This window comes from Lactuca sativa, chromosome 3, assembly GCF_002870075.4.
Source record: "Lactuca sativa cultivar Salinas chromosome 3, Lsat_Salinas_v11, whole genome shotgun sequence".
In the NCBI taxonomy this organism is placed as follows: Eukaryota; Viridiplantae; Streptophyta; class Magnoliopsida; order Asterales; family Asteraceae; genus Lactuca; species Lactuca sativa.
The window spans coordinates 51,440,593-51,467,047 of NC_056625.2; the positions used below are offsets into that span (position 1 = coordinate 51,440,593).

Genomic DNA, 26,455 nt, shown 5'->3' on the forward strand with positions numbered 1-26,455 from the left:
ATGAATTTTCTATCACTCAATGTAAGGGGGGTGGGTGAAGATGCGAAAGTCAGCTGGGTTAGGAGGCTAAAGATCAAACATAAGGCAACCTTTGTTGGTTTACAGGAAACTCAGTTGTCGGACTATTCAAATATTGATGTTAAAGGTTGTTGGGATTCAAATGATTATGACTTTGTTGGGGTCGATTCCAGTGGTCGATCGGGGGGTCTCATATCTATATGGGATACCAGACTTTTTCAAAAAGGAGATGTTATTAAGAACCGTAACTTTCTAGTAGTTATTGGTAAATGCAAGAACAAAGATGGTATACTGAATATTGCTAATGTGTATGGTCCTCAGTCCCCAACTGAAAAGAAGAACGTATGGACGGAACTACTTAGTATCATAAAATTAAGACCTGGCATGTGGGTTATGTTTGGAGACTTCAATGTAGTGTGTGAACTTGGTGAGAGGTGTAACTCCCAATTCTGTCCTGCTAGCGCCTTTGCCTTCAACACATTCATCCAGGAAGCTAATCTAAAGGATTTTAACATGGGCGGTGAAAGATTTACATTTATGAGCAGGGCTGATGCCAAATTAAGCAAGCTTGACAGATTCTTGGTCTGTCCAAAATTCTTGTCATCTTTTCCTCTTAGTTCTGTGACAGCACACCCACGTGAACTATCCGATCATTGTCCCATTACCCTATCATCTGCCATGTCAGATTTCGGGCCAATACCGTTTAAACTTTTTAACTCTTGGCTCCTTAGGGATGGCTTCGATCAAGTTGTATCCGAAGCATGGAATAAATTTAAAGGGTATGGTACTCCTTATATGGCTGCTAAACTCAGGTTCTTGAAGGAGATGATTAAGAAGTGGCGGTGGGAAGGGGATCAAAAAGAAAAAAAAAAGTGTTCAACGACACTTTGAATCTGGTTAAAGAGATTGAAAAGCTTGCGGAATCTAGACCTCTTTCTTCATCAGAAATGGACATATGGAACAACGGGATCAACAGGATAATGGAGATGGAACGATTTAAAGCTTTGGATCTGAAACAGAAAGCTAGAATCAAATGGACCATCGACGGTGACGAGAACAACAAATTTTTCCATGGGTTCATTAACAGCAAAAATAGGAGGAATCTTCTACATGGTCTGTTGATTAACGGTCGGTGGACTACGGAGGTCAACGAGATCAAGGAGGAAGTCTTCAGATTTTTTCAAGGAAAATTCTCGGAAGGTCATGTTTCTAGACCTAAACTAATCAACCCGATGTTCAAGACTCTTCCAATGATGGATGCCCTTAGAATCGAATCTCCTATCAGTCTTGAGGAGATTAAGGCTGCGATTTGGGATTGTGGAAGTGAAAAACCCCCAGGACCCGATGGTTTTACCTTTACGTTCCTGAAAAAATTCTGGGACATTATCAAATACGATGTGATGAAGTTTGTAAAACATTTTGAGGAGTGTGGCTCACTTGCAAGAGGGTGTAACTCGTCTTTTATCACTCTAGCTCCCAAAATCAAAGACCCATTATCTTTGAACGATTATCGCCCTATAAGTCTTATTGGGTGTTTGAGCAAAATCATAAGTAAGATACTTTCCAATCGAATAAAGTTGGTTATCAGGAGTTTAATTGGTGACGAACAGTTGGCTTATGTGGAAGGGCGCTGCATACTTGATGGCCCTCTCATGATTAATGAGGTTTGTACATGGGCTAAGAAAACACGGAAAAATATCCTTCTCTTCAAAGTTTACTTTGACAAAGCATTCGATTCGGTGAATTGGCAATATCTTGATTCGGTACTTGAACAAATGGGTTTTGGGAACAAATGGCGGATGTGGATTCGGGGATGCCTGAGTTCGTCTAGGGGTTCGGTGATAGTCAACGGATCTCCAACGAAGGAATTTCCTATCTCAAGAGGGGTTCGTCAAGGTGACCCCCTATCTCCATACCTATTTATTATTGCAATGGAGGGGTTGAATGTGGCTCTTAAATCGGCTTGTGAAAAAGGGCTCTTCAAAGGAGTTCAAATCCCAGGTAACGGACCTAGCATATCTCACTTATTCTATGCTGACGATGCGTTGTTTGTAGGTGAATGGTCGCGGTCTAATCTCAAGAACCTCGCACGTATATTGAGGTGCTTTCATATCTCTTCGGGCCTCAAAGTAAATTTTCATAAGTCAAAGGTTTTTGGTATTGGTGCCACCCAAGCAGAAACAGAAAATTGGGCGAACCTATTGGGGTATGCAGCGGGTGTTCTTCCATTCGAGTATCTCGGCGTTCCGGTTGGCGCCAATATGAATCTAATTAAATATTGGAAGCCTATCATCAAGAAATTTCACTCCAAACTCTCCACATGGAAGGCTAAAACCCTGTCGTTCGGGGGGAGGCTAACTTTAATAAAGACAGTCATGGGTAACCTGCCTACCTACTACTTATCCTTATTTAAAGCTCCGTTGGGTGTAGTAGAAGAATTAGAGAAGATAAGGCGAACATTCTTATGGGGTGGATGTGATGATAGGAAAAGGATTCACTGGGTTAGTTGGGAGAAAGTGATAGCAGCGAAAGGTGATGGGGGAGTGGGAGTGGGTTCCATAAAGGCCTTAAACATTGGACTACTCATAAAATGGTGGTGGAGATTGAAGAATGAAAACCATTCACTATGGGCTCGTGTGACCCAAGGGATCCATAACTTATCCAATAAACCTTTTGATCATCTATCTAATCGGAAGTATAGTGGAGTCTGGAATACTATTCCAGGAATCAAAAAGACATTGCTAGAGCATAACCTAGATGTTCATGACATTTTCAAAATAAAAGTCGGAGCTGGGGACAAAACTTTATTCTGGTATGATAATTGGTTAAACTCGGGGAGCCTAAAAATAAAGTATCCTTCCTTATTTGAATTGGAAGCCAGGAAACGATGCACCGTAGCCGATAGAATTGCTAACTTGAATAAAGATTGGAATTGTAAGTCCAGCCCTAGTGCTATGGGGCTTGAATCTGATGTCAATGCCCTCACTAGTGAAGTATCTGGTACCTGCTTAAGGCCGGGAGTGGATCACTGGATCTGTAAGTTATCGGGCGATGGTCTATTCTCTGTTAGTTCCCTAAGACAGTTTATTGACAAGCTGCAAGTTAGTATTCCTGGTATATCTGAAATCGTATGGAGTAGGGTGGTCCCAATTAAGGTATTATGCTTTATTTGGAGAGCTGCGCAAGGTCGTATTCCATCAGCTGTAGCACTAGAGAATAGGGGTACTTTGGTCAATTCTCTGTGGTGTAGTTCGTGCATTGGGATGAACGAATGTGCTGATCATATTCTGATTGACTGTCTGTTTGCTACCCAGATCAGGAACAATATTTTGAGTTGGTGCGGTGTAAGAAGTGATCATATTTCAATAAAAACTATTGGTGATTTTCTGCATTTCACTACTACCTGGGGGAATTGTAATTCGAAAAGAGAAAGGTTTACCGCCATCAGCTATGGGTTGCTATGGAACTTATGGAGTTTCAGGAACAAACGTTTATTTCGAATGGAGGGTACTTCAGTACGTCAGGGGACTGAACGCATTAAGTCCATGGTCTTTTATTGGTTAAAGCATAGGGGCAAAAATGTAATCTGTAACTGGGAGGAGTGTTTAGTATCTCCATTTTCTGGTTTGTAAGTTATGAACTGTATGTATCTTGTTTGTTGGTTCCCTCTTCTAGTTCCTTGCTAGTTGGGGTACCCTCTATTAATATATTTGCCGTTTCAAAAAAAAAATGAATTTCTAAATGAATCAATTTTTCCTTCCAACGAGGGAAAATAAATTTCATCAAAAAACTTAAGGAATTAAAATTCCTTTCAAGTGAAATTGTTGAAAATTATCATATTACCCATTTTAGTTTTAGCACTACTCATGAACACCGCGAACATATCATCACTACCACCACCACACTACCTTCCACCTCCACCATCACCTCTACCCCACACTACCTTCCACCTCCACCATCATTCACCATCGCGAACATATCATCACTACCACCACCACCGTCATCACCTTCGCCACCACCTTCATCAGCACCACTGTTACTACCACTATTGGCACCTCCATCACTACACCACCCACCACCTCCACCACTACTCATGAACACCGCCATCACCATCATCATCATAATTACTACCGCCACCATCGTCATCACCTCCGCCACTACCCACCATCACCTTTGTCGCCATCAGCACCACTATTGCCACCATCAACATCACTGCCACGATCACCCTCATTTACTATTTTATAATTTATATAACATATTTTACATATAAGTTATAAAAAAAATAAGAAAAAAACAAAAAATGATAATTTTGTCATTTTATATTATTTCAGTTCCATTTGCAAACTAAACATAATATGGAAATTGGATTCAAATTCGATTCTCACCAACCAAACAGAATATGGAATTGGATTGCAATTTCAGACAAATTCCAATTTTTAACGGATTTCAATTTCTTCAAAAAGAGTATGTGAATCAAACGCGGCCTTAGTTTTTATATAATTTTACATTTTAAGAAACTTAAAATTATTTTTGTTGAACACTTTTATACAAATAAAATTAAAACTTTCAGCTACCAATTTCCGGTTTATAGTTTATGGCTAACAACTAGTTTTCCAAAATATATAATCCGTCAAAAATGAAAATCAAGCGAGTGTTCAACAAAATTCAAGAATAGACCCATTTGATCAGAGAAAAAACCCAGATTTACCTAGCCGAAAAAGACAGGGCTATATAGAATATAAATATTAGTCCGATTAAAATAAGTAATGTTGGACTTGTTCACTCTAAGAAAGTTCAATCTGAATCAAAATTCAATAGACACGTGTTCCAGTTTGACCAATTTCATCAGCGTTCTCCCCAAGCAAAATATATTACTAGGAAACTTCAAAGAAGTGTGTTAAATCTTTGTGAATAAATATGAGAAAAAAGTATGGCTTTTGCTTCATCCCAAAAAAAAAAAACATAAAAACTCATAATTTTTATTTGATACAATTAAAAAAATTAAGAATGGCAGTTATGTTGGGTTTGTTTAGTTGTTTCTCTGGTTCAAGCAAAGTCGCAGTTGAAGGAAAACAAACAGAAGCTCTTGCTCACAACAAACCAAAAAAGTCCGAAACCAGGAAAACTGCGCCAATTCCGGTGGCTTATTTTCCAATCGGCTCAAACCTTTCTCGTTTGTAGAAATATAGAATAAATGTTTGTAAAGATCTAGAGAAAGCACTACCCTTGATGGATAGAGTATAACTATTGATGCCAGGGAGTTGCAGTTAGAAAAATAGAAACGACACGATTTTGGTTTGTATATATAACACAATTTTCATTTCGTTTTACATGAGTGATCAAAAAGATATGTAACAAAAACATTCAATTTACGCCTTTTAATAAAGTTATGTTAAATTTATTAATTCCTGGTCATATTTAATTCGTCTTTATGTGTTTTTAGTTTTTATATATATATTTTTAATCAAAATAATTGGTTGAAGAGCCTTAATTAAGCTCACCCCCACCCCTCTTGTGATGAAAACGGATAAAACGTATTACATCAATATTCACATGCATACATCCACTTGTACAAATTAGTTGGCCTTGAGCATATTTCCAGATGTAATATTTTTAGCCATTCCAGCAAAGGAACAAACAGTATGCTTAAACAAGTCCTTTCCATTTTTAGATGGGAAGAGTCAAAACTCATTCTCAAGACAATTTATACCGAAACCAATTATTTTCTGTAGACACTCTTTTTAATTAGCTACATCACGGTTATGTATACACTTGTCTTCACAAGCTAAACTGCCACCTCTTTATAACCTCAAGATTGTTGAAAACATAAAAGCTGTCATGATTTAGTCTCTTGCAAGACTTGAGGTAAGACTTGAAGCAAGTGTTTTGCGTGCTTAGGCTACAATTCGTTTGCACAACTCTTTGTCAACCAACAAATGGCATGAATAACCACAAGTTTGATTCAAGTTCATGGCTATGGCATCACTATAAACACCTCATATATAGAGAATGCAGTAGTAGCCTGTAAAAAGATTCCGTACATGAATACTTGATGATATTGGTAGTCTCAACGGGTTAGTTGATTACATTACTTGGAAGTATATGTTTTCATCCGGGAAGCAAAATCATATAAAAACAAATAAAAGGCCACATGGTGGTTGACACAAAGTTGTGTAATATTCAAAAAAGATCGTTAAACCCAAGCACACTTCAAGACTTACCTGAATCCCAACAACTTTTGTGTTTTCATGCATTTATGTATCATGGTATCTATTTTCCTTGTCCCTATTGTGATGAAATGACAAAAATATCTTTCGGTTAACGGATAAAACTTAACGGAATGAACAATAATGACCAAACATCAAAAGTTTTGAAAACATATGGATCATCTGTGAAATTTTTTAAACTTAAGTACTAAACTTTAGATTTCAGAAAAACATAGGGACCATTTATGATGTTCTTTTTCTTTTTCTTTTTTTAATGATATCTTAAAGTGAAATAAACTAACTTTAATTTTAAATTCATATGGATATCTTTTATTTTTCAGAAATAGAAAATAAACAACCAAAGGGCTTGTAGCCTAGCGGTATCATGTGGTGTCCTTTCTCTTTGAACTTGAGGGTTCAAGTCCCGTCGTGGACATGGGTGGAATAGGTGTTGTTAGCGTAAGAGTAGATAAAATGTTCCAGTTAAAAAAAATGAACAAAATAAAATTTGAATATTAATATAAAAATAAATAGCTTATAAAAAGTTAGAAACATTTATTCAATAAAGTGGATTATTTATTTTTCCTTGGCGGCAAAGCCTAAGAAAGTGATTTGTGTACACTGTAATGTGTTTGACCACCAACAAAATTTTCGTTTGTTTGGTCATCACCCTCCTCCCCACGCCAAGAAATTATTGGAAATTTCGAAGAAATTGGTTGTTTATAGATGTGTATAAATATCGCAAATGCAAGGGTAGGAGTCATAATATTAACAACACATTTCAAGAAATATTTTTGCCAATTACAAGTAAATTTCAATTTCTTTATCTTCTTCGGTTAAGATGGGTATTATATCAGGTTTCTTTAGTTGTTTCTCGGAAGCAAACAAAGTGATGGATGAAGGAAATGGTAAAAATGGTGCATCAAGAAAAGTTCAGAACGTTGATGATGACCATAAAGCAAAGGTGAAGAGCAGAAAAAGCGCACCAATTCCAGTTGCTTATTTTCCCATCGGCTCAAACTTTTCTCGCTTGTGAATGTAAAAAAACAGTCCAATTAACATCACGAAGTGAGCTTTACTATGCTTGTGATTAATGGATCGAGTATAACTATTAATGCATGGAGCAGCTTATAAAGAAGAATGAGAGAAACTCTCTCAGTAAGTATGTATGTACCAGGTGTATATCAAGGGAAGCTCAAGGTACAATCTTATGATGCATGAGTAGAAGATCGACCAAGTGCAGTTGGATATTTTCATTTCTACGATCTTAATGACTTAATAGGGTAACGAACTTTGGTTTTCGTTCGAATTTAGATAAATATGTTTTTTTCGTATACATTTAACACGTAAACTTGTTTTACATATTCAAAATATGGTAATATTACTAGTAATTACAAATGATATTATCATATTATTTACATGTCAAAGTTGAAACATATACCAAAGAAACATAATTATTTAAATATGGACAAAATTCAAAATTCGTTATCCAAAGAACTATTATGGAGTGTGTGGTTGTTTGTGTTTGTGTTTGTGTAAGATATAGCATGTGTTTTTTGTATCAAGGATATAGGTGATTAAACGAGTTTAAAGTAAAGGGTATCAATTGATTGTGAACAATTAATTAAGGTTATTCTATGATGCTTTATATAACTAAATAAACATCAAAAATAGTATTTTATACACATATGGTAATCATGAGATTTATACTTTATATTACAACCATAATGTTTACGAATAAAAAGTATATTATAGATTAAATTACAAATCGTCCATGTGTTTGGTTTAATCTGTACGTTTCATACTTTTGTTTTGTTTAATTCGAATTTGTTGCATCTTTCCTCCTTCCCATTAACGGTGTTTAGTTTTTATTGTGGTACAATAACAAACTTATCTTTATGGGTGATGCTAATAAAACACCACAACTCATTGACTCATTTATAAAAAGTCAATATATATTTAACTATTTATAATCAATTTTTTCTGAAAACAATCAAATTTCAACCAATAAAAATATTTTAAAATTAAATTAAGGTGTGTATATGGTAAAATAGGGTGTCTTTTTAGTCAACTCTTTATTTTTATACGTATTATTGTTCTAAAAAACAAACAAATTAGACTAGAGGGAGTAGGATGGGTTATTTCGTTGGTTGCCATTTTCATCCTAGATATGAATCCTCTTTCTCTATAGTTTGGATTCGGCTTCTCTACTTTCCCTTGCCATTTTTGAGTCTTGCATACCTTAAAGGTCTTGTAGGAACCTTTGGAAAATTCCTTCGTACAGATGAGCGCACTCTTGTCTTGGCTCACCCCATGTTTGCTCATGTATGTGTTGAGATAGATGTCACTCAGCCTTTGCCTTCTAAGGTTTGGGTTGGTCCATCCAAAGAAGAATGAATTCTCTTTGTCGGTTATATCCTAGGTGGTATGTCTTTCCCATGGTAAGCATGGTAGAACAAGTGTGACAAGAGAACTGATCAGCTCCCCCATGTTGAGTCTCTCTCTTATCCCCGCTGTTTTCCTTCTTTTCCATTTTCTCCTCTTCGGTCTTCTTCCTTTCTTGCCACATTTTTTTGTGATTGAACCATTCACATTGAATGGAAAGAGTGAGGTGGAAAGGCTTTGCCATGCTATTTCTATGAGACCACCTTTTTGGTCACCGGAGACCCAACCTGCCTTCTCCGCTTGTCTTAGCCACCGTCATCCACAGTAATGGCCCCATTAATGGTCATTAGCTTTTGTCGGTAACCCATAAACACTGGCTACCGACGCCACCTATCTTAGCCAACGTCCTGTCTAGCCGTTGTCATCCCTTGTCTAGCCACCTTCCATCTCCAGTAAAAGAAGCCTCAATCTATTATTTGTCTACATACCACCTCCGGTAAAATTAAAAATAAAAAAAATAAAAAAAAACTCCGACTTATCTACAAATATATGAATGGATTGTATTTTAAATATTTTTTCATTGTCATAAGTTTTATCAAGTAATATATAACACAGTTAAAAATATTTAAGGTAAAAATTGAAGAGAAAAGACTTCAAAAGTCAAAAGTATGACTATCAATTTGGGACGGAGGGAGTATTTTTTTACCCACCCTTCAAAAAGACTAAAGACATCATGGATGTTTACAATTTGGATTCCTAAGAGGTTGTTGATGACAAAGAAGTGGTAGATGTCGACGAGCTACTTCACTTACGGTTATGAGGTAATTAGGTTAGCTTGAAATCACTCACCCCCATAAGGTGAGTAATTAGTTTAGCTAATTGGATTTATTTGATAACATAATATTTTTTTCCTATGTGCATTTCATTTTAAAGATCATGAAATGAATTCTACCAATAAATAATTTATTATTATGGTTTTCGAAGTTAAATGAGTACCTGGTATTGACGGTCGTCGGGCATGACAGTTATGTGGTGGACCTGTGGCTGTACATGCCGAGAGATTTTAGGGAAGGAGGAGAGACGGTGAAGAGGGTGTGGACCTAGATGGTTTGACTTTAATTTAAAGTAATATCAAATGAGAAATTAAATATAATAATAAATATAGAAGAAAAGATAAATTTGTCATTTTGTTATGGGATAACGGCAAAAACTAAACACCATCAACAAAAGACAAGGATAAAACTTTTAGGTGGTCCAAACTATTAGCCGATATTATTTTAGTGTTGATTGTATTCTATTTTAGGCATTGATCCCTTTGTTTTTGTATAAATATACTCTTAATATTCAAAGAGAAGGCAAGCATTATTTCGCTCTGTATTATGGTATCAGAGCCCTAATACATCTTAAATCTTAAACCCTATTCTTTTCTTACCTACGACGCATCTTCCTTAATCGTTGCCTTCCTCTTCTTCAACATCAGTCAATGCCAGGATCTGAAGATTCTTCCTCTTCAAAATCATCTCCATCTTTCTACCCTGCTTTTGGTGTTAATAACATCAAAAATTCCATACCTATTATCCTCGATCGAACTGATGGACATTATCCATCATGGATGAAGTTGTTCAATATCCATGCATGTGCATATAATGTTCTCGATCACATCAATCCATAAGCCAAACGACCCGCTGACGTTGACGATTCTACATGGCTGCGACTAGATGCCATTGTCAAACAATGGATTTTCGCCACAATCTCACCTGATCTTAGACAAACGATCCTGAAACCAGGTGCCTCTGCCCTTGAACTCTGGAATCGTCTTGAAGAAATTTTTCAAGACAATAAAGCCACTCGAGCAGTGTATTTAGAAGAGAAGTTCAACACCACACGTTCTGACTCTTTCTCCAATCTTACTGATTATTCCTCTCGCCTCAAGAATCTCGCTGATCAACTCGCTAATGTGGGTAACCCTATCTCTGAAACTAAAATGGTGTTACAACTTATCGCAGGTTTGACTAAAGGTGATTATGATATTATAGCAACCCTCATTCAACAAACCGAACCTCTACCAAGCTTCAACAAAGCCTGGTCTTAGTTAATTCTTGAAGAAACTCGTCGTAACAATCAGTCTTCTCACACACCGCAAACCCTAATCACCAGCTCTGTCGCTCCAAAAGTGTCAGCTTCCTCCTCTGATACTAACCACCAGCCTTTTAACTTCAATAATGGCAGCAACCCAACTCGTGGTGATGGCAGGGGAGGCAATCGTGGCGGTAGTCAGCGAGGAGGTAGAAGTCAGCGAGGAGGAAGAGGAAGGGGGCGTGGAGGATTCAATGGGTCTCCATCTCACAATTACGGGTCCAACTGTTACCCTTGGTATAACACATGGACTTACCTTACTTCTTCATGGGCCATCCCACCTTGTCCTTATCCTACTGCGGCCCAACACCCTTCTCAATTGGGTCTTCTTGGTCCAGCACCTACATCTCAGATTCGTCCCCAGCATCCTACTACCCCCAAGCCCATTACACAGTTGAGCATGGTACACCAATGACCCCAACTCAACTTGAAACTGCTTTCAACACCATGCATCTTCGCCAACCAGATAACTCTTAGTATATGGACACCGGGTCGACTTCTCATCTCACCAACAACTCAGGTAATCTTTCCCATTATATCTCTTTGAGTAATCTGCAATCTATTTTAGTTGGTAATGGCACAAATATTCCTAGCACTGGTCAAGGTTCCACTATCCTCTCTTTCCCTAATCATTCTTACTCTCTCCATAATGTTTTCCATGTTCCCCAAATTATTAAAAATTTGGTTTCCGTAAGAAAATTTACTCGGGATAATTGGGTTTCCATAGAATTTGACCATTTCGGTTTTTTTGTGAAGGATTTTATCACGAAGAAGGTTCTTATGAGGCACAATAGTACCGGTGATCTTTATCCCTTCACTCTCGCCAATGTCAACAACGAGCCTTCTTCTTTCTCTCTTCATGATGTTTCTTCTTCAACTTGCCACAACCGCTTTGGTCATCCCAGGAATTCTGTTTTCAATTTGCTTAGGACTAGTTTTCCAAATTCTGGTGTTAAATTTGATTACTCTTGTAATGCTTGTTCTTTAGGAAAACATTGTCGTTTACCTTTCTCTCCATCTCAAACTTTTACTTTTGCTCTGTTTGATATAATACATGCTGATTTATGGACATCTCCTGTTGCTTCTAAACTTGGTCATAAATATTATTTAGTGTTGCTTGATGATTTCTCTCATTTTACATGGACGTATCCCTTACAATCAAAATCTCAAGTCTTCTCAATTTATCAACAGTTTCACACATTTATTCAAACCCAGTTTCATAAAACCATCAAAAACCTTCAATGTGACAATGGTAGAGAATTCAATAACTATATGTTTACTCAGTTTTTCATTAAAACTGGTACTCAATTTTGGTTCACTTGTCCTTATACCTCGCCTCAAAATGGCAAAGTTGAACGAATCATTCGCATAATTAATAACATGATTCGAACAAATCTTCTTCAAGCTTTTCTACCTCCTTCCTTTTGGCACCATGCTCTCTCTGTTGCCACATACCTAACCAACATCTTACGTTCTACTGCCATCAAAAACAAAACACCTACATAAATTCTTTACTTACGCAAGCCAACATACTCTCATCTTCGTACTTTTGGGTGTCTTTTTTATCCTAATATTTCCTCTACTACACCAAACAAATTAACCCCAAGATCGATACCCTCTATCTTCCTTGGGTATCCACCTAATCACCGTGGTTACCTATGTCATACACTCTCCGATAACAAACCTATAATTTCACGCCATGTCACCTTCAATGAACAAACCTTCCCTTATCAAAATCGATCTTCTTATCCTCCTTCTTCGTATGACTTTCTAAATGATATACCACCTTCTCCTTATTTATCCTATCATTCTCAACAGCCTCCTACCACTAGTACCAACCACAATACTAGTGCCACTGTTCCTCCCTCTCAATCCTTACCGACCATCCCTCGTGGACCTCCATCTCTTCCACCACCACCACCACCACTTCCACCTCCAACACCACCACCACCACCACCACCTCCATCACCACCACAACCAACTCGTGTCCCTCCTATGCATACACGATCTCAAAGTGGGATTCGTAAACCAAATCCTAAATATGCCCTTCACTCTAGTTCTATTTCTCCTATTGCTATTTCTCCAAAGGCAGCCCTACTTGACCAAAACTGGAATTGTGCTATGACCAATGAATTTAATGCTTTACTTAAACAAAATACATGGGATTTGGTTCCTCGTCTATAGGATAACAATGTAATTGGTTGCCATTGGATTTTTCGACATAAATTTAATTATGATGGGTCTCTTGAGCGATACAAAGCTCGTTTGGTTGTTAATGGTAAATCACAAGAGGTTGGTGTGGACTAAGACGAAACGTTTAGTCCTGTTGTCAAACCTGCAACAATTCGGACTGTTCTTAGTCTTGCATTGAGTCGTCACTGGCATATTCACCAACTTGACGTAAAAAACGCTTTTCTCCATGGGAATCTCAAGGAAACAGTCTACATGCACCAACCTCCAGGTTTTGTGGATCCAAGTTTTCACGGATATGTTTGTAAGTTACGCAAGTCTTTATATGGGCTGAAGCAAGCACCACGAGCTTGGTATCAATGATTTGCTCACTACTTGCTTAGTATTGGTTTTGTTTGTAGTAAGAGTGACAACTCTTTGTTTATCTTTCGGAAAAATAATGAATATGCTTATCTACTTGTCTATGTCAATGACATAGTTCTTACAGCCTCTTCAAATCAGCTCAAGGCGCAGATCATATCTTCCCTAAAATCTGAGTTTCACATGAATGACCTCGGTAAACTCACTTACTTCTTAGGTATTTCGGTTAGCTACTCTAAAGGCGGTATGTTTCTTTCACAACAAAAATACGCAGGTGAAATTCTCAAAAGACCTACCATGGAAAACTGTAAACCGGTAGCTACACCCACAGACACTAACTCTAAGCTCAGTTCCTCGGTTGGTGATCTTGTCGCTGATCCTAGTGCATATCGCCAGTTAGCCGGTGCTCTACAGTATCTAACTTTTACCAGACCCGACATCGCCTATGTTGTTCAACAAATATGTCTCTTCATGCATGCACCACGGGAACCCCACTTAAATGCTTTAAAACGCATTCTCTGTTATTTAAAAGGTACTCTTCACCTCGGCTTGCATCTATATTCTAGCAAGCCATCTCAGCTTATTGCATATACTGATGCTGATTGGGGTGGTTGTCCCGACACACGTCGTTCGACATCAGGATATTGTGTGTTCCTAGGCGATAATTTGATTTCATGGTCCACTAAACGACAACCGACTCTGTCCCGCTCAAGTGCCAAAGCTGAATATCGTGGGGTGGCTAATGTTGTTGCCAAGGCTTGTTGGTTGCGTAATCTTCTTCTTGAGCTTCAAACTCCTCTCAAGACTGCTACTTTGGTTTATTGTGATAACGTCTCTGTTGTCTACTTATCCGGTAATCTAGTACAACACCAACGCACGAAACATATTGAAATGGACATTCACTTCGTCCGGGAAAAAGTTGCCCTTGGTCACGTTCGTGTTCTACATACCCCTTCCGCCTATCAGTATGCAGATATTTTCACCAAAGGATTGCCTTGTTCTCTTTTCTTGGACTTCAGATCCAGTTTAAGCATACGTCCTCCTCCTGCTCCAACTGAGGGGGGCTATTAGCCGATATTATTTTAGTGTTGATTGTATTCTATTTTAGGCATTGATCCCTTTGTTTTTGTATAAATATACTCTTAATATTCAAAGAGAGGCAAGCATTATTTCGTTGTGTATTACAAACCACATGGACTATTCATGTAATTTACTTTATATTATCTTTGTGAAACATGTGACGTGATATATTCAAACAAGTTCGTGTTTTATAAATCATAATATATGCAATGATCATTTGTATAGATGCTAACATGCACGATAATTATGTTGGTATATGCCTATATGGTGCCCAATAAGAAAGCAAGAGTAACAATTAAAAGTGTTTAAAAGGAAATTGTTTATTGAATTTCAAGAATCAAGATACCTCTCAAATGCTTACCTAGGGTCTTATATATAGGATAGGGCTAAATTTGGTCTGCACGATTAATTATAGAAATAGTTGGTAGTGCACATTGAACCTCTAAAGTTGAAAAAATATCCAGAAAAAACGAAAGATATTCACTCAATGGAGAGTTGCTTTCCCTTAGTGGCCAAGGGTTCGTATAAACATCACTACCTACATGTTGGTTTTTTGCCACTAACTTTTCAAATGTCTGAATCACAATAAGATGTTTTGTGTGACCAATTTCATCACCCTCTTCCCCACGCCAAGAAAAGAAAAAGAAATGGTTGGCATGCATGCAAATATTATATGGATAAGGTTCTTTGTATACTGTTGTAAACGAATTGTACATTAAACACAAAGTTTGTTTATGTAATACTAAATGACAAATTAAGTTTGTTTATTTAATAAATGAATGAGGAATTTGTTCCATCAAAATTCACACCTCATCCTTATTTTAATTTTAAAATTCATTTGGATTTATGTTATTTTTCAGAAAAAAAAAAATCAATAAAACACGGTTTTATAAAATGTAACTCTAATATTGAAACTAAGATGAAATAACTATTATGAGGTCCGCTATTTTTTTCTTGGCTGCCAAGCCTTAATTAGAAAGTGATTATAGCGTAAATATGTTTGACTAACAAAGAAAATTTCCAGAAAAGTGAAGACATACATTTCTTACTTTATTCCATCATCCTCCTCCACACGCCAAAGAAATTATTGGGAAATTTACAACAAACTGATTCTTTTTGGTGTATAAATATCGCAGATTTAAGGATATCAGTCATAACATTGAGAACGCACTTCAGGAAAACTTTTTGCAAGAACAAGTTTTATTTAACAAGAAATTTTCTTCTTCATTTTCTTTTGATTAAGATGGCTATTATATCAGGTTTCTTTAGTTGTTTTTCGGGTGCAGCAAACAAGGTGATGGACGAAGGAAATGATGAAAATGGTGCATCAAGAAAACTTCAGAACATTGATGGAGATCACAAAACGAAAGTGATCAAGAGCAGAAAAAGCGCACCAATTCCAGTTGCTTATTTCCCAGTCGCCTCTAACTTTTCTCGATTGTAAATATAAAAAAAGAAAAAGAAAAAAAGCAGTCCAGTTAAGCTCTAGCTACTATGCTTAATGGATCCAGTACAGGTATAGATGCATTATGCATGGAGCTACTAAGAGAAAAGTGAGAGGATCGAATATATATGGAATTAATGGTCATGGGTTCAACTCCACGTTCTTGAAACTCTCAGTATGCATGTATTATTATTCAGCGTAGCAGAAGAAGCATTTTAATGTATAATTTCATTTGTTTTTATATATTCAATTTTAAGATTTTTTTTTTATAAGTTTTGATAGACCGTATGTTCGTGTCTCTTATAGCACTTTAGAATAATCTATTTGTAATTAGTTGATGCGTTTAATTTATATATGATCTATATTTTAGTATTTACATTTAATTAACTAGTCTTCCAATTCGATCATCAAAAATATTCTTCTCTAAAGTCGAACCATAAGGACAGCAAGGGATCTTCTTGCTGTCTCACACATCTACAAAAAAATTAGAATTCTTTAGTTGGGGATTTATTTGAATTGAAATAAACTATTTCTAATTTTAAAATTCATGTGGATATATTTTAATTTTCAGAAAAAAAAAAAAAAAAAAAAAAAAAAAAAAAAAAAAAAACTCAATATAACACGGTTTATAAAATGAAATTATATTAATATTGAAACTAAGATAAATTGAGGTCCACTATTTAATTTTCTTGGCGGCCAAGTCATGATGCATGGTTTGATAACTATTAAATCGATATTAAATCATCTGCGTACAATCTATTTGACTAAATCAACATATATATATATATAACCCATCTGGGTACAATGTGTTTGACTAAAAAAGAAAATTTTTAGAACAGTAAAGACATACATTTCTTATTTTATTCCATCATCCTCCTTCACGCGCCAAAGAAATTAGTGGGAAATTTACAAGAAACTGATTCTTTTTGGTGTATAAATATTCCAGATTTAAGGATATCAGTCATAATATTTGAGAAGTGAGAACGCACTTCAACATAGCTTTTTGCAAGAACAAAATTTAACAAGAAAATTTCCATTTCTTCCATTTTTCTTTGATAAAGATGGCTATTATATCACGTTTCTTTAGTTGCTTTCCGGGTACAGACAAGGTAGTGGATGAAGGAAATGATAAAAATGTTCCATTGAGAAAAGCTCCGAACATTCATGGTGACCACGAAGCGAAGGGCAAGAGCAGAAAAAACGCACCAATTCTAGTTGCTTTGATGCACGTGGTACAAGTGATGATGGGTCTGATAATAACAACAGTAGTATGAATGGAAGTGTGTATTGTTGAAGTAATTAATTCACCATAATGTTTTTTTTGCCATTTGGGATCGTTTAGGACTTCAAAAACGCATTTTTCTGCTTTTATAAAAGACAACTTTTTTTTATATTTGATTTAGATAATTGACTAGGAATCTTATCCTAATCAATTCTGATCTTCTAAGAATAAGGAAGAAAACTTATTTTCTCCTTATAAGTATTTCGTTTTCATGTTTGTTACACAATTGGTGAGTAAAAAAAAATTGATGTCTTCATTACACCATTATAAGGCAATTCAAATGGTAATTCTATTATGGCATAGTGGACGCAATGTGAGTGCCACATAGATCTAGACGAAGCAATTTTGTAATATATAATGTTATAGTGGACTAGGGATGAACTTTTTAACGACAAACAATTTAAAGCATAGAAAAAAGAGTCTTCATTGAAATGAAAGGAAGGTGAATCATGTTTCTCACCAGTGCTAGCTTTAGTTGTTTCTCGGAAGTAAACTGTTAGAGTAATTCAGAAGTTGTTTTTACTGTTTTATTAGGCACGTTTTATTTTGAGTAGGAAGAATAAATCAAGGCCACATAAGGATGTATTACCTGGTCTCTAGCTAGTAGTTAGTAGTCCCTATTTTTCTATATTTCTTTAGGTTTAAATACCCAGGCATTATGTACATTGTAACTATCTTCTCCACATTGAATAATACACGAAAACCTTTGCCTAGATTATCCTCTCTGTAAAATCTTCCCTTGCCATCTCTGTTTTGCAGGAACCTCGTGAAGAGTCTGTCAAAACCAACAAAGTGGTATCAGAGCTTTCAGGTGCATGCCCAAGTACCAGTCTCGAGAAGAGATGTCAGGAAGCAATGGTGATAAAGACGGACAAATTACCCTCCATTATCCAATGTTATCCATGAATAATTACGGGGCATGGGCAATCAAAATATGTGTGTTCATGCAAGCCCACGGTGTATGGGAAGTTGTTGAGCCTCGAACAGCCAACACGGTGGTAGAGGCAAAGAAGGACAAGATGGAACTGGCGGCCATCTATCAAGGAATCCCTGAAGAGTTTGTCATGTCGTTGTCTGAAAAGAAAACAACCGAAGAAGCATGGGAAGCCCTGAAAACAATGTTCGTAGGGGCAGATAGAATGAAGACTGCAAGAGTTCAGACCCTAAAAGCTGAGTTTGAGGCTATAATCATGAAGGAGACAGAAAGTGTTGATGATTTTGCCGCAAAGGTAACCAATTTTGTCAGCACCATGCGCACTTTGGGAGAGATTGTAGATGAGGTCCATGTGGTGAAAAAGTTGCTCATGGCAGTATCATCAAAGTTCCTTCAAATTGCTTCAACTCTTGAACAATTTGGGGACCTAGACACGATGAGTGTGGAGGAAGTGATAGGTCGATTAAAAGCCCATGAAGAGAGGATGAAGGGGCATGGAGACACTGATGATCGAAAACTTCTCTTGACTTATCAAGAGTGGTCAGAAAGAACTAAGAAAAAGGGAGAAGGTGAATCCAAATCTAAGTCAAATCGAGGAGGATTTGGAGGTTCACGAGGACGAGGCAGGGGATGAGATCGAAACAACGATGGTCGTGGTGGTCAAGGAAGGGGTGGCTTACATCAACAACGAGAAAGGAGTAAAGGTTCATCCAGTAGCCAAGACAAAAGTGGGATACAATGTTATAACTGCCAGGATTTCGGGCATTACGCAGTTGAGTGTAAGAACCCAAGAAAGGAGAAGAGTCATGAAAATAATTTGATACATGAAGACAATGAACTTGCACTACTACTTTCTTCTCTTGTAAAAAAAGAAGAGTCTGGTGAATTATTCCTAAATGAAGAAAATGTGAGCCCAAAACTGAAAACCAAAGGTAGGGAGGCAAATCAGTCGATGTTATGATATCTTGATATAGGTGCAAGCAATCACATGACCGGTGATAAAAAGAAGTTTTGTGATCTGAACAAGAAAATACAAGGGTATGTCAAATTTGGAAATGAATCCAAAGTTAGAATTGAGGGCAAAGGCTCAATAATTTTTCAGTGTAAGAATGGAGAGCAGAAAACTCCAAGAAGTGTACTACATACCTGACTTGTGCAGCAACATCATTTGTCAGAGAGTGGAGATGAGATCAAGATAAAGGAGCCAATTTTGTGGATTCATAACAGAACGGGTAGATTACTTATGAAGGTGAAGAAGTCCCCAAATCGTCTATACAAAATAGAACTTGAAGAAGTGAATCAAAAGTGCATGATTGTTGAAATTGGAGATCCAATGTGGCTGTGGCACACAAGGTTAGGTCATGTGAACTTTACCTCACTAAAATTGATGTCTAAAAAGGGCCTGATTGAAGGAATTCCCAAGATGGTGATCCCATCAAGACCATGTGAAGGATGTCTCATTGGGAAGCAAACTCGACTCCCATTTCCATCGAGTACAAGTTTTAGGGCAAAGAAAAGATTGGAGCTCATACATGGTGATCTGTGTGGGCCTGTTACACCACCAACAGCAGCTGGAAATAGGTATTTCATGTTGCTAGTAGATGATTTCAGTATAATAATGTGGGTGTACCTGCTAAAATCAAAAGATGAAGCATTGCAGACATTTAAGAATTTCATAACAAAGGTTGAAGTAGAGACAGGTGGGTAGATGAAGGCATTTAGAACAGATCGAGGAGGGGAGTTCCTCTCAAATCAATACACCATGTATTGTAACAATATCAGGCTCAATCCGCACTATACAACACCCCACTCTCCACAACATAATGGGGTGGTAGAAAGGAGAAATCGGTCTGTACTGGAGATGGTTAGGAGCAGCCTAAAAACAATGAATGTACCAGATGTGATAGAGTAATTTAGAAGTTGTTTTTACTATTTTATTAGGCAAGTTTTATTTTGAGTAGGAGGAATAAATCAACACCACGTAAGGATGTATTACCTGGTCTCTAGCTAGTAGTTAGTAATCCTTATTTTTCTGCATTTCTTTAGGTTTAAATACCCAGGCATTATGTACGTTGTAACTATCTTCTCCACATTGAATAATACACGAAAACCTTTTCCTATATTATCCTCTCTATAAAATCTTCCCCTGCCATCTCTGTTTTCTAGGGACCTCGTGAAAAGCCTGTCAAAACCAAAATAAACAAGGTGATGGATGAAGGAAATGGTAAAAATGGTGCATCAAGAAAAGCTCAGAACGTTGATGACGATCATAAAGCAAAGGTGAAAAGAAGAAAAAATGCACCAATTCCAGTTGCCTATTTCCCAATTGGCTCAAACTTTTCTTGCTTGTGAATGTAAAAAAACAGTCCAATTAATTACATCACGAATTGAGCTTTACTATGCTCTATAATGGATCGAGTACTGCTATTAATGCATGGAGCTGCTTATAAAGAAGAATGAGAGAAACTCTATAGTAACTAGTAAGTATGTATGTACCACTTTAAGGTGAATAATTAGTTTGGCAAATTAGTTTTATTTAGTAACATAATATCTTGTTTTTCCTCAATGTGTTTCATTTTAAAGATTGTGAAATGAACTATACAAAGAAATGATTTGTTATTATGTTTCTCTAACTTAAATGAATACATGGTGTTAACGGCCATCAGGAGACGGCAGTTGTGGTGGTACATGTCGAGAGCTTTTAAGGAAGGAGTAAAAACAGTGGAAGGGGTGGGGATCCAGGTGGTATGACTTTATATTATAGTAACATTAAAAAGAATAACAATAATGTAACATCCTAAATTCAACGGTAAATCTTTTATTTTTCAAAAACAACCCAAAACCATAAATGTTTACAAACATAGTTTCCAAAGTGTCAATAGTCACAAATCAGAGCATCCAAAAATCGAATCTCATAAAAACTGAAGGATGTGCATGATCAATTCTTCGCTTTGCCCCGATCATATGAAGAAACTGAAAACATGAAACCAAACTGTAAGCACGAAGCCGAGTGAGTCCCTCCAAAATACCACCACACAAACATATAACAACATACATATTGGGTCCACAACTAACATACTAGATTACCCCCGAGCCCATATCATCAGTTTGACTTGTCTTCCGGCCAACATCTCATGTATGGCTTACTCCGGAGCCCACAGCATAAGTCTAGCTTGCCTTACTAGCCCACATCTTATGTCAGGATTGCTCCCAAGTTTGTTGGCTTCCACACAGAGCAAGATTGCCTCAACCCAACCATACCATGTTGCCATATACTACAACGACCGCAGATTCGGGCTAGTCAATTTAGAGACAATGAGCGTCAAAAATGACTTTTTGATGGAAGAATATTTAGAAGGAATAATCTTAACCAAGTTATAGTATATGTCACAAGGGTTCCATACATATTAAGAACGCTGAAATCCGAGTTATAACGAACACGTTATGACCCGTCTAAGTTTTACGGCTAAACTGGCACGACACCGCGTAACGTAAAAAGTGAATTTTTGATAAATTACTTTTTAGCCTTAGCGATCTAAATGAAAATTGTAGTATACGTTAAACCAAGAACATGCATAAAAAGAACGTCCAAATATGACTTTGTATGAGGAAGTTATGATTTTTCTAAGATTTAGTATAACAGTATACAGCCTGGAATTCGAATTTCAGATCAAGTGATTTTTAGCCGACACAACCTAAATGAGAATTGAAAATCTCATTAATAGGAGCTCAACGATAAAAAGACAGTCGAAAACGGATTCCGTATGTAGAAGTTATGAATTTTATACGGTTGTTAACAGTGTAATCTTTTCATACAATTAAATTTAAAATTGGTCGAGAATCAGCCGATGGAGTCAAAAGGAGAGTTGTACATCTTGTCAATACCTACGTTTGGATATAAAGAACATCGAAAATGGAGCTCGTATGCGAAAGTTACAGAATTTAGAAGACGGAAGGGTGTTGTTGCGAAAGGGGTGATGTGGCTTAATTTGGACCATTGTTTTCTCCCCGAGCCTTTCCACCATAGGGTGACATGTGGCACCAACTCGACGAGTTGGAGGCCAAAACTCGAAGATTAGGTCCAAAATTCGGCATATAAATAGCATATGAGGGAGAATCATTTCTCACACCAAAAACCCATTCTCTCTCTCTCTCTCTCTAACTTCTCTTTAAGCCTCATAAAGCCCTAGTATCCTCAAGGTGCTAGAGGAAAGCCCCAGAGCGTCCGAAGGCTCCGAGAAAAAGAGATTTTCGGCTCGGAAGTTCTGCCCACACAGAGCCCAGTTCCTCGCTAAACCCCTTGTAAGTTGAGTTATGCTTACCGTACTTTAAGTATAACTTATGGTTAAGTTCATTGTCGTTATTATGAACTTATAAACAAGATTTATCAGTGATTCCAAGTCGTTATACTTATTGATCCACTTACGAGGATGATGTCTAGGATATGATTTAGTTAGGTGTTTAAAGTGGGATTTCCAAACAGTATACTTCGTATACCAAAAAGACCCTACCTCCAATATGATCATACCTGGTTGTCCATTACTTGATAGATAATGAACGTATACTTTGAGTTAATGATGAATCTAGACTAATAATTAGTCACAATAAAGATTAGACTAAAACTTAGCGGTAATAATGATAGGTTTCGTAGAAGGAAAATAGAATCGTTAGAAGCAGAGCGCTGCCCGAGTTTGGAATCGTCACTTTAAAGTGAGTGCATAGTTACTGTCATCTTACACATAGATATGAAGTATTTAATATAAATTACGTGATATGTGAGTGCATAGTTACTTTCATCTTACACATAGATATGAAGTATTTAATATAAATTACGTGCAGGGAGTGCATAGTTACTTTCATCTTACACATAGATATGAAGTATTTAATATAAATTACATGTTGTGAGTGCATAGTTACTTTCATCTTACATATAGATATGAAGTATTTAATATAAATTACGTGCTATGTGTACATATTATTTGTTTTCATGATATCTATATTGGATGAACCGAATATACATGTTTTATTTGATGTAAACTATATATGTATTTTATACCTATACAAATATTGGGTAAAGATGGATAAATGAATGATGAAAGATGATATAGATGAACATTGGCAGCTATGGACTTAGTGCCTAACAGATAACAATGGCAGCTATGGACTTAGTGTCTGTTAAATGAACTCTGGCAGCGATGGACTTCATGTATATTCCTTAGGACAATCCTTAGGAATGAATGAGTGAATGATAGATGATTCTTAGGGTAGATCCTTAAGAAATAAAGAAGATAATGGGAATGGGTAATTGGGTTAATTGTTTGATGATGAAACATAATAACTTTATTATTATGGGTTGAAAACCCTATGTACTCACCAGGATTCCCAACCCGGCCCACTCAGTTTAATTGTATCACACGTATCGATACGGAGCTACATTATACTGAGAGATTAAAGGAGATGTAAATCACTAGTGTAAATGAATGAAAGATCTGTTGATCCTTATGTTTATGTATGGACGATGACATCCCAAAGTTTTATTATAAACAAAAATATATTTCTTTGGAAATGCTTTGATAATATATTTATCATGTTTTCTGGGAACAAATTCCGCAATATTATTCTTTAAAATGAATACACTGATTTTCAAATAAGCATATATAAAATTTTTAAAATGACCGTGAATATGGGGATGTCACATATACATAACAAATAACATGTATCCAGCAAACCAATAATCATATAACTAGTCACACAAACAGGTAGATCTACTGTAAAGGAGATGTGAATCACTAGTGTAAATGAATGAAAGATCTGTTTATCCTTATGTTTATGTATTGACGATGACATCCCAAAGTTTTATTATAAACAAAAATATATTTCTTCGGAAATGCTTTGATAATATATTTATCATGTTTTCTAGGAACAAATTCCATAATATTATTCTTTAAAATGAATACTCTGATTTTCAAATAAGCATAAATAAAATTTTGAAAATGACCGTGAATATGGGGATGTCACATATACATAACAAATAACATGTATCCAGCAAACAGATAACAATATAACCAGTCAGACAAACAGGTAGATCTATAGATCACTACCATATAGCAACATCCTATATACCATGATACAGATTTAACAGATCACTACAACATAGAAACATCCTCTATGCTAGGATACACAACCTAGTGGGCTGGCATTGGTGCCTTTGACCCACGAGTATAGTGGGGAAAACTCACTTGAATCGAAGAGCTTTAAAACACGGCGATACGATCCCTTTTTATGCATTGCTTGCACCCATGAATCCACTCGCACCAAAATCAGATAAAATCTTAATCAATAGCCCAAAATCCTCAAGTTTGACTCAAATTCAACTTAGTCAAAAGTCAACGGTCAACGGAAGTCAATGAAAGTCAAAGTCCAAGATTGGCTGCATACGCCCAACGTACATGATTCAAGTCCAGTACACCAAGCGTACTCCCAGGTACGCCTAATGTACTCTGGTTGATCCCAACATTACATTAAGCACTTTATCCCTTAAGTCCTTTTGTCTAGAGCTCAAATCTAGACTCAAAACATCGACTTAAGTCATAAAGTTTCCACCTTTATGACTTCCCATGGCTAGAAAAGGTCCAAAAGCTAAAACCCTAACTTATTAATCTATTAAGACATCATAACTCTTGCATGGAAGGGATAGAAGGAACAACATCACATTTGTATGGTTCCTAATAGCTCCATAATGGATAAAGCTTCTAATTTTATCCATTAGAATGGTCCAAGCAACCAAGATTTAATCTTTTAAGTTTCAAAGGGACCAAAAGTGCATCTTTATTACTTAATCCATTAACTCCAAGTTTCAAACCTGCAGATCTGAATAAAAATGATATTTAGATGGATAAAGTTTCCAACTTTATCCATAACAAGGTCACAAACTTTCAAGATCTAAACTTTAGGCACCAAAGTGAACAAAAGCTCATAGCATCCAAAACTAGCTAGATCCAACAAATGCATCATCAAGATTCAAGCTTTATACCTCTAGAAGAAAGATCAAGGTGAACAAGGTCTGGATCTACAAGCTCCAAAGCAACCAACACTTCTTGAATGAGCTCCTTCTTCTCCAAGATGCACCAAGAACACTCCAAAGCACTCAAAAACACCTTCTTTTGCTTAGAAGGCTCAAACTAGGTTTAGGATTTCAAGGGAGGGTGTTGGAGAGGTAGAGGATGAGAATGGAAAGGGTTTAAGGGAGTTAAGGAGCTTATATAGGGCTCAGAACCCTCAAATTAGGGTTTAGCATCTGATCGCGTATGCCTAGCGTGCCAAACGGTATGCCCAACGTACGCTCTTGAATACGTGTTTTGATCAGCTAATATGCCCAACGTACATTGAGTACGCCCAGGAGACTACAACCTCCAACACCATATTCAAACTGCTATAACTTCTTTGTTTCAACATCAATTTTGGCGTTCTTTATATTCACGGAAATGTATTGAAGAGCCCCACAATATTATCTAGATATATTGGACTAAAAACTTAACGAAAAAAAATCCATATTTCATGCATGACCCCGGCCTATGATTTTTCCCTTCTTTTTTTTACCCTTCGGCCCAAAACACAATTCAAAGGTTCAGAGCTCGCAACCATCATTGCCTCCTTCCAAAAGGTTTAAACATTACCTCATTAAGGCCTAAAGCCTTCACAAAATCAACTTCCGGCCCACGACCTTGAAATAAGAAATGACAGGAAACATGATGTTACAATTCTCCCCCAGTTAAATTAGATTTCATCCTCGAAATCAGCTCTTGCTTCCACTACATGATGCAACCCCTCACAACAACCAAGCTGTTCGAAAACCCGCAGAGTTAATCGGCACAAAACCTTCTCGGCCAGATGTCGTCATGCTAATCCGCACCTAAGTGCACCATCACAATGAAAAATAACTTATCACATACTAAACGAGACCACACTCCTACTCGGCTGCAACATCATAGCTCAGCTATCCACTGACAACACTCGAACTCACCCCCGATCCACTATAACCCAAATTGCATCAAATCCTTTAGTCGTCTGAGGTAACTTGGTGAGGAATTCATGGTAACAAGGTCCATAAGGATGGTCAATTCAAGAATTTGCATTTTGCATAAAAATCCCTCATCAGCTCAGGTGTACATCCACCTAACAAAACACTCGAGATATCTACAACGAACTTCATGACTCGATATTCCATAATTGATACCCAAACTTTGTAACCAAACTCCTAATAAACAACCCACAAAAAAATGGGGTTCATTATCCCAACACTTCGAGAGGGACTTATGACGCACAACTATTACTCCCAACAACCTTTAACTACCAACATGATCCAAATTAGTTTGTCAGTAAGTCTCCCGACTTCCAACAATGCACTAACACCCAAAGTA

General features: G+C 36.8%; 3 protein-coding genes across 4 annotated transcripts; all 3 read left to right on the forward strand.

The window, feature by feature from the left end:
* On the forward strand, positions 1-909 carry LOC111914428 (uncharacterized). Its single transcript, XM_023910169.1, has one exon. The coding sequence runs from the start codon at positions 1-3 to the stop codon at positions 907-909; it is 909 nt and encodes a 302-aa protein (XP_023765937.1).
* Positions 910-10,092: 9,183 nt separating this feature from the next.
* On the forward strand, positions 10,093-10,701 carry LOC128132757 (uncharacterized). Its single transcript, XM_052769692.1, has 2 exons — positions 10,093-10,246; positions 10,328-10,701. The coding sequence occupies exons 1-2, from the start codon at positions 10,093-10,095 to the stop codon at positions 10,699-10,701; spliced, it is 528 nt and encodes a 175-aa protein (XP_052625652.1).
* Positions 10,702-16,610: 5,909 nt separating this feature from the next.
* Positions 16,611-20,553, forward strand: LOC122196853 (uncharacterized). Of its 2 annotated transcripts, none has more exons than XM_042900107.2 (2): positions 16,611-19,616; positions 19,696-20,553. In XM_042900107.2, exon 1 carries the CDS (start codon positions 17,917-17,919, stop codon positions 18,667-18,669), a length of 753 nt encoding a protein of 250 aa, XP_042756041.1. In that variant the 5' UTR covers positions 16,611-17,916; the 3' UTR covers positions 18,670-19,616; positions 19,696-20,553. The 2 variants fall into 2 exon arrangements, with proteins under 2 accessions (XP_042756041.1, XP_042756042.1); XM_042900108.2 differs by having other exon boundaries at positions 16,611-19,388; positions 19,448-20,553.
* Positions 20,554-26,455: the final 5,902 nt, after the last annotated feature.